Source organism: Mus caroli, chromosome 14 (genome assembly GCF_900094665.2).
Source record: "Mus caroli chromosome 14, CAROLI_EIJ_v1.1, whole genome shotgun sequence".
Taxonomy (NCBI): domain Eukaryota; kingdom Metazoa; phylum Chordata; class Mammalia; order Rodentia; family Muridae; genus Mus; species Mus caroli.
In genome coordinates, this window is record NC_034583.1 from 23,640,358 (window position 1) to 23,648,509 (window position 8,152).

The 8,152-nt window shown below is 52.0% G+C and overlaps 1 protein-coding gene across 2 annotated transcripts in view; it reads right to left on the reverse strand.

Moving 5' to 3' along the window:
* Positions 1-8,152, reverse strand: part of Dnah1 (dynein axonemal heavy chain 1) — a 70,574-nt gene that overhangs the window by 61,320 nt on the left and 1,102 nt on the right. For both annotated transcript variants that reach the window (XM_021181308.2, XM_021181307.2), the window contains exons 2-6: positions 5,027-5,348; positions 4,104-4,176; positions 1,877-2,051; positions 1,404-1,560; positions 354-486 (exon numbers count right to left, since the gene is read on the reverse strand). In XM_021181308.2, coding sequence (XP_021036967.1) covers positions 354-486; positions 1,404-1,560; positions 1,877-2,051; positions 4,104-4,176; positions 5,027-5,314 — 826 coding nt within the window. In that variant the 5' untranslated portion in view covers positions 5,315-5,348. The remainder of the gene's footprint in view (positions 1-353; positions 487-1,403; positions 1,561-1,876; positions 2,052-4,103; positions 4,177-5,026; positions 5,349-8,152) is intronic.

The following is an 8,152-nucleotide window of genomic DNA, read 5'->3' on the forward strand; positions in this document are numbered from 1 at the left end:
GGCGGGTGTTGTGGGTAGCTGGCGAGTGTCAGCCGACCCTGCACCCTAGCTACCCCGGTGCTGTTCTCGCAGCAAACATTCTTACCCACTGAGCCATCTCCCTAGCCTCCCAACTTGTTTGAAAATCCCTGACAGCACCTAGCTGTTCTGTCCCCAGCCCTCCGGACAGTGCTGTCTTTGCCGTTTTCATTCTCTGCCTCTGTGAGGTGGGATCCTTGGACTGCATCACAGCTGGGGGGATTTCAATAGATATTTCAGCCCTGCTGGCTACCAGATCCCAAGGGAGCCTAAAGGTCTTGGCCAGGGGTTGCTAGGACAAGAAAGTTCTGCCACCCTTGGGTGGTCCTGCTCACCGTGCCCCAGATCGTCGTCTGTGGGAAGAAGGGCTTTTCCAGGGACAGGCTTCCTGTTTTGTGAGCCTGGCTCCAAGCCCATGTTGAGCCACTCTGTGGGAGTCCGGCAATCAAACTCTTCATTATCAAACACCTTGGAGAAAACAGGCAACTGTCTAGTGAAACAGTTCCTCTAGTGGCCAACCAAAACTAAGCATGTCAGACGCTTCTGCAGCCTCCCCAGGTCAGGTGGTTACAGGAGGTCCTAAACTGGTCTAGAAGACCCCTGCCACTTCCATTGATCCACCATGTTTGAATGGGGTGTTGCTTTGGGTCCACTTCCAGCCAAGCCATTCAAGGCTCAGTCTGAGGATGTTTGGGGTCTCAGGAGGATGTGAGCTCTCTTGACTAGTGTGGGGAAGCACCAAGCTCAGACCCAAGGGGACAGATGGCTCTGGTATTTCCTCAGAAATCCATGCTGACCAGAAACAACAGAGACTCGGTGCTGTCAGCTGACAACCTTACTAGAGTGATGCTTGTCTGGACTCTGCTTCCCACGGGGACTCCAGGCAAGAGATACACAGGACACAGAGGATGGGTGGAGAGGACAGCAAGAGCCAAGGCCTGGCTATGCTCCCTCTTTCTCCTCCCCAGACTCAGTTTCCTTGCTTGTATCTTGAGGAAGTGGTACCAAATCCCTCCTACATCCCACTCTCCCCATTTCACAAGCTCCCACCCTCAGGAGGACTCTAGTCAGGGGTCTGTATACCACTCCACATTTCAACCTGGCTGCTCATAGATGCTCGTGGCCAGGGTTAGGGTAGGGAACAGGCACATAGGCTGTCCAGGATTCCAGGGAAGAAGTAGGGAATCAGTAACCTATTGGTTTGGTTACCATTCCTGCTTTAACCCAGGATGTTTAAAACACCCGGGGTGGGTTCTGATTATAGCCCTCTGTGAGATGAGTGCCTGTGACTGGAGTGGGAGTGACCCCATTGGGATGTGACACCTTAAGCCTCAGCTGGGGTCCAGGACTGCTGTGTATCAGCAGGCCATGGCAGCGTGGCTCACCTTCAGTGGGAGATATATGGGGAAGAGTGGATCACGGCCCTGTTCGATGGTTTGTGGGTGCTGCAGGTCTGGATGTCTGGGCATTAGCTTGTTAGAGTCGATGCCCTCGCTGGTCAACAGCTGCTCAATGTCCAGGCGCAAGTACTGCTGCTTCCTCCTAGCCAGAGCAGGGGGTTGGGGGTGTGTGTTACAGATGACAGCTCAGGAAGTAGCTTCAGGGATGTCAGTAAAGACCCAGGACCCTAAGTGCCACTTCTGTATTGCCCTGGCAGCCCCACACCAGTGACTTAATTGCTACCCTCCCAATTCCACAGCAAGGAAGCCATGTGTTCCTGTTAGAGGAGAGTTGCTTGAACATTTCCACAGGCTCTGCTGCCGGGCTGGCCACCTGATGGTCCGCGGCACCCCGCCCCTCTAGCCTGGCAGATGCTACCTCCTCGGGACAGGTTTCCCTCTCCAGCTCTCCAGCATACCTCTCAATCTCAATCTTCCGAGGGCACTGGCCAGGCAGCACCTGGAATGGGACCTGCACTTTGGGCTCATAGGACTGTAGCGGGAAGTCAGTCTGGGTGAGCAGCCGCGTGGTAGCACCAATGAGCTGCTGCTCCACACGCTCCTGAAAGTCCTCAGGAATGACGAATGAGTCAACTACGGGAAACCGAAAGGTCAGTAGCCGAGGGTTCAGGCCAGGGCCAACGACTCGACTCTGAGCCATCCCATGTGGCACATCCTCAGGGAGGAGCCAGGCAGGCATGCCTAGGGTATGGGACACTTAGGCCTGCCTGTGGCCTGGCATGGTCAGGGAGAAATGAGAAACCATGGGCTGTTCTGCCCGCCCAAGGCCAGCATGCTTGCTCATTCCCGCTCAAGCTCAACAAATTAGTCTAATACTGGGGGCCAGTGCTCAAGCTGCAACATTAGTGAGGGTCTCAGCTGGAAAGGAAGATAAAGTGGAATCCTTTTCTGCTACTTAATCCTAGACAACCATGGCGTGTTACATGTTAGTGTCTGAATCCACATGCTCCAGGAGTGTGGCATCCTGGATACTGTAGGAGTGAGTGGTCTCCCTGGGACCTTTATGCCACCAAATGGTTGACACCCTATCAGGAGCCATAATGGGACAAGCTAGTAACTTAGCAGGTGGTCTGCTTTGGATTATTATATAATCTGTAACAGATTCGCCCTTATTTAGCAAGGCTGTAAGGGATTCATTTTAGGAAAGATTCCTGCTATTTATATGCTTTTCCTGTTATTATTAAACATATATGACAATCACTAAGTAATAGCACACCCCTTTGGAGCAGATCTCTGCAGATCCACGAAGACGTACTGCCACGTAGTGATGCTATATACTAGACGATTTCTTAAGTCTTAATGATGAGCCTATAAGCATTTAAAATTATATCTGTGATTATTAAGTTCTTTTATAATGGGACTGCTATCAGGTCCTTTTCTGATAGTGAACACTGCCATAAGAACTCTGCCAGCGGGAAGAGGGTCTTAGATAGGTTGACCAACCATCCCAGCTGGCCAGGACGGGGGGTATCCTGTGCCACAAGGTGCTGAGGGAAAAGTACTAGGTAAAGCAAGACCATATGGATCAAGAAAGGGGGTGTGGGAGTATGCTATAGAATTCCATGGGCTACTGCTCTTCCCTATGTCCTGGTACCCCACTTCCTCTCTGGAGTAAAAAAAAAAATAGTTCTACTGCATGAACTAACTTTGGGGAAGTCCTTTGGAATCCCACAGAAGCCCAGGCTAGTATCTGAGGTTCTGTAGAGGCCTTGGGTAACTGAATAGACAGCTATCAGTGCCTGCCAAGGCCTCTGACAGGCACCACCCTGGGGCCCGCCTGTTTGGATGCTCCTCCTCCTGTGGGTAAGGGGCTGAGCCACTGGCCTTAGCCATGGCCCACTGATATGAATGGTAAGAGCATCAGTCACATCCTCCACAGGCTGAGACCTGTGGCTCGTCACCTGAATCCTGGAAGCATGTGAGCTTGTGGGGAAAAGGCTAGACCCTTGCACAAGCACACAAATACCCATGGCCGTGATGTTTTTCTGTGCCATTTTAAGGGTTCATAGACTCAGGGGCTGACAGGGATGTTTTGAAGAGTGTTAGGAAAGAGCCAGGCCTTTCCTCAGGTGGACATGGGACAGATGCCTGGGACCGTGGGGCATCTGGACCTGAGGGACGGGTGTACTGTCTGTTGGAGGAGGGAACCAATAAGGCTAGGTTCCTTCTATAACCTGGACTCCTCCAAGGTCATCTTCTCTGCCTCAGGCCTGCCCCAGGCCTGCTCTGAGACGTCCCGTGAAGCCCACAGACAGTCTCCTGTCCTTTTGCAAAGATCTCTCAGGCACCTCCCTATTCCAGATAGATGTGGCTCAGGTATGACCTCGGCTTCCCTACAGCCCATATTCTGGGGGAGAAGAAAACTCAAACCCTACTGAGCCCAGGCCCGTAGAGAGAACTGTGACCCTCAGGAGCCTGAGGCTAGGATCAGGCCCTTACACACCTCTGCTGAGAGTCATGACAAAGTAATCCTGGGAACTGGGCCTTTGCAAAGCTCATAATTCACTAACACCATTTCACCCTTGAGGAAACTGAGGCTCTCGGCCAGGAAGAGGTCATTTCCATGAGACCTGAGGTAGTCTGAAGGCCCATTACTACTACCCACCCAATGCCCGTGGCACTGACCTTTTGGGGTGAACTTGTCGAGGTCAGCTTGGCGAATCAAATTCTGGGACATGTAGGGGCCACAGCACACATTCTGAAACAAAGCCCAGAGCCCTGAATGTGCACCCCAGGAATAGAGGGATGAGCTCGTACAGAGGCCATGGGGGCTGTCTGACCGAGGCCACCTGGAATGTCCCTGGCTGCTTCCTTCCTTCCAGAGAACACTTGAGCGTATTTCTAAGGGCCAAGCCACGAGGCAGGAACTGCAAAGTCAGGAGTGGTCTCTGGGTGTATTTACTTTCCCAAAGGCCACTGGGGCACTACTGATGAGCTGGGTACCAGTGGATCCTCACTGCTTCTCCAATCATTCCCCTGCTTAAAATATTCCTAAGGCTACTTGGAACCTACAGGGATCTGGGAACTCTCTTCTGGTTCCTTCCTTCCCGTCTTCCCCCAGGCTCCAACATCATCCCCTGATACCTCCGTTCCTGTTCTACGCCCACTTCTTCACATGGGCCATGTCTTCTCAGGGCCCCAGCAGCTTTGAACTTGCATCCCTCCCTGCTTTGACCTGTCCTCCAGCCCCTGTCTTATCCAGCAAATGCAGCCCTAACTTTTAGATCTCACCCGTACATCCCTTCTTAACCAGTATGGGTGCTAGGGGATTTCCAGAGGCCATCCCAACAGGGATGTGGTTGTCGCTTAGCTTTGCTCTGTCTCCAATGCTCAGTCCTGGGTCTGGCACATAGGAGGGACTTAGAAAGGAATGAAAAAGTAATGGATCAAGGAATGGGATAGCTAGGAGGGTGGGTGGATGATAGACAGATGGATAGATAACCATTGGGAAGTGAACCGATGCTCTGACACTGAGCAGGATAAAAAGATGGGTGAATGGAACCTTCATGGAGGGATCAAGGCTGGTGAGGGACGGCGGCTGTGCTCACCCCAAGCTTGTCTAAGGTTCCAGGGCTGAGGATGTCAGAATAGAATCCTCGCTGCTTCATCAGGGGGTACTTCTTATCAGTGCCTGTCAAAGGCGACTTCCTGGGCTGTCCTAGGTCTGTGAGGGGTAAAGGTGGGGTCTTGGGGTCAGGATTTAGGGGAGTTCTTTCTGGATGATAATTTGATTCTTGTAATATCTTCTCCAGGTCATGGCTTTCAGGAACCTTCACCGGACAGTATCCTGGGCCCTGAGAGCTGCTGCTTGGTCCTTCTTTATTACACTCCTCCATGCTGTTCTTCAGAGAGGCGTCCCAGCCAGAGCTCCTAGGAAAAGTCAGTATCATTTACACTCGGACAGCCTCTGTGTCAGCCCAGTTAACACCACGATTCACAGACGGGTTAACCTGCCTCTCTGCCTCAAATCCACGTCTTCTGTTCATGGGTAGCACAAGAGGACAGACAATGCCAGGAGTCCCACAGGTGACAATGGCTCTCTTTGAGAGTCAAGGGTTGAGAGAAGGAAACTCTAGATGCCTCTAATGCAGCGCCTCCCCACCTTCCACTCTTCCCCTTCAGTTAGCCAGCAAGGCCTGCCTTCCCTGCTGTGGGAGATGAAGGGGCAGACTCAGAACCCACCTGTCCAGTGAAAGGTTTTCATAGAGTCAGAACCAGGTCCAGTGCCCCAGCCCAGACCTGTCGGGATCTCTTCTCCTCCATGTGGCCACGATACCCATCCCACACCTGTGCTCGCCCACTCCATCTCTCCCATAACCCAGGAATCAAAGGACTCTGTGATCTTGCCGATAGTAGGCCAAATAGAGCCATCCATAGGCCCACAGATCCTCCTATAGGCCACAAAGTGGCATCCACCGACCCTGACTTAGAGGGTCAGCTCAGCTCAAGGAATGCATACCCTCTTGTCTTCACATAGGGAACAGCAGGTAGCCCTGGGCCCTGGGCACATCTACCACCTTGAGGAGAAGGGTTTGGAGGTCTTTGCTAGCAAGTCCTTCCGTAACTACTGCTGCTTTTTTTCACTACCCCAAAACATTATAGTCAGGGGTGATTGCTTTAAGCAGGAGAATGTTAGAGTAAATCAGATCAATGTGTGGGGAATGACAGGTTTTCACTTAAGGATGGCTCAGGAGTAAAAAGAAAGTCTGCAGTCACCTCAATAAAAATTTCAATTAAAAAAAATCATGCGTGCACGCGCATATGTTTTGTATAAACATGTGTCCATATGTGTCTGGACGTGCTCAGCTGTGTGTACACATAGAGAGGCCAGAGGCTGAGTCCAGCCATATCCCCCCAGACTTCTCCGTATTCTTTGGACATTTACTTAGTATGCATGTATGTGCATGTGCCACAGCCTATGTGTGGAGGTCAGAGGACAACGGTTAGGAGTCAGTTCTGTCCAATATGTGGGTCTCGGGGTTGAATGCAGGCTTCGTAACAGGTGCCTTTCTTTCCTCGCTGAGGCATCTTGCAAGCCACATTATTATTATTTTTAGACAAGGGATCTCACGGAACCTAGAAGTCACCCGTTCAGTTAGGGTGGCAGGTCAGTGGGCTCCCAGAACCCACCTGCCTCTGCCATCCCCCAGTGCTGGATTTACAAGTGTGCATCATCACACCTGGCTTTTACACGGGTTAGGGACCTGAACTCAAGGCCTCCCACGCGTGCAGCAAGCACTATACCTGCTGAGCCATCTCCCCTGCACAAAAGAAACAGAGGACTGAGCCAGCAAGTCCTCATCTCATTCTGTCACCTCCTCGACACACAGTGACAAAGCAAGCAGGAGCTTGCAGTGTTGGCCAGCCGTGGATGTATTGGCGGTGGTCCACTCTCAGTGGGACTGGCACATGTCTCCTTTTACACTGCGGCAGAGTATCTCATCTACACTACCACAGGGAGTGGGGTGGACCTACATGGCCCAACCTTACACCACAGCCCAGAAGTCAGTTGCAGCATCTGCAACTACACTAAGTACAAGACGATGACCCGGAAGCCACTTGAGGGGCAAAGGCAGGTGGGTCTCTAGTAGAAGCCCTAGACTCTCTGCATAAAGGCTCACCATCCTCTAAATAGGCAGACCTGACAGGCCTCCCCGTGGGAAACTACCTGAACCCATTCCTGGTGACCAGCTGCTTCCTAGGGCAGATACTAAAGATAAGACCAAGTCTGGTCTACCTGTGTGACACTCACTGCCCCTTTCAGGACAACAGAACAGAAAAGATAACTCCCTGAGGTCCAGCTTCCTCATCCTGTAAACCCACAGATAGCATCTTTGAACAAACCAGCATACAGACAGCTCGGCTAGAAGAGGCCAGGGTTCAGGGTCCCATCTCCATAGGAAGGCGTTTCAGTCTTGGCTTCTCCAGTCAGTATATTCAGTATGCCTGGCCTGCTTTGCTGGGACATGGGTATAACTCTCTCTCTCTCTCTCTCTCTCTCTCTCTCTCTCTCTCTCTCTCTCTCTCTCTCCCCTCCCACTCCTCTTCCTCTCCCTCCCCCTCCTCCCTCTCCTCCCCCTCTCTGAGCAGTTTGCAGTAGGAGGAACTCATTAACACAGCCCAAGAGGGAAGGTGGAAGCATGGAGTGCAGACTCAGAACCCCGTTGGGCACCTAACAGACCAGCATGTGCAGGAATTGTAAAGACAAACTTCTGCCGTCTTACCATGGGTGACAGGGGCCTAGGCCTGGGAATGAGTGTGGCTAGTGCGAGAGAGGACATGATTCACAGCAAGGCCTCTGCTGCTGGTCACCCTGGGACCCCCCCCCCAACTTTATGTGAGGAAAGAAGCTGCTGAGACGGCAGGTTTGGTCCCAGCAGGTCCAGAACTCGGAACAGCGTTGTTGGGCTTGTGGACTCATTTCATAACACAATCCCATTTTAAACCTATGTGGAAATTGAGATTATTCTCATTTCTCAGAGTCAAGAGGATAAACCCTCAAAAGGTCCTATGACCTGGCCAATGCTTCACAGTCAACAAGAGGCAACCACATGCACAACCACTTGGCTGAATGAGTGTGGGAGTTGGGGAGCACAGAGGTGTGTGGTCCTCATAACAGGCACTACCACCACCACCATCATCACCACCACCATCATCATCACCACCACCATCAT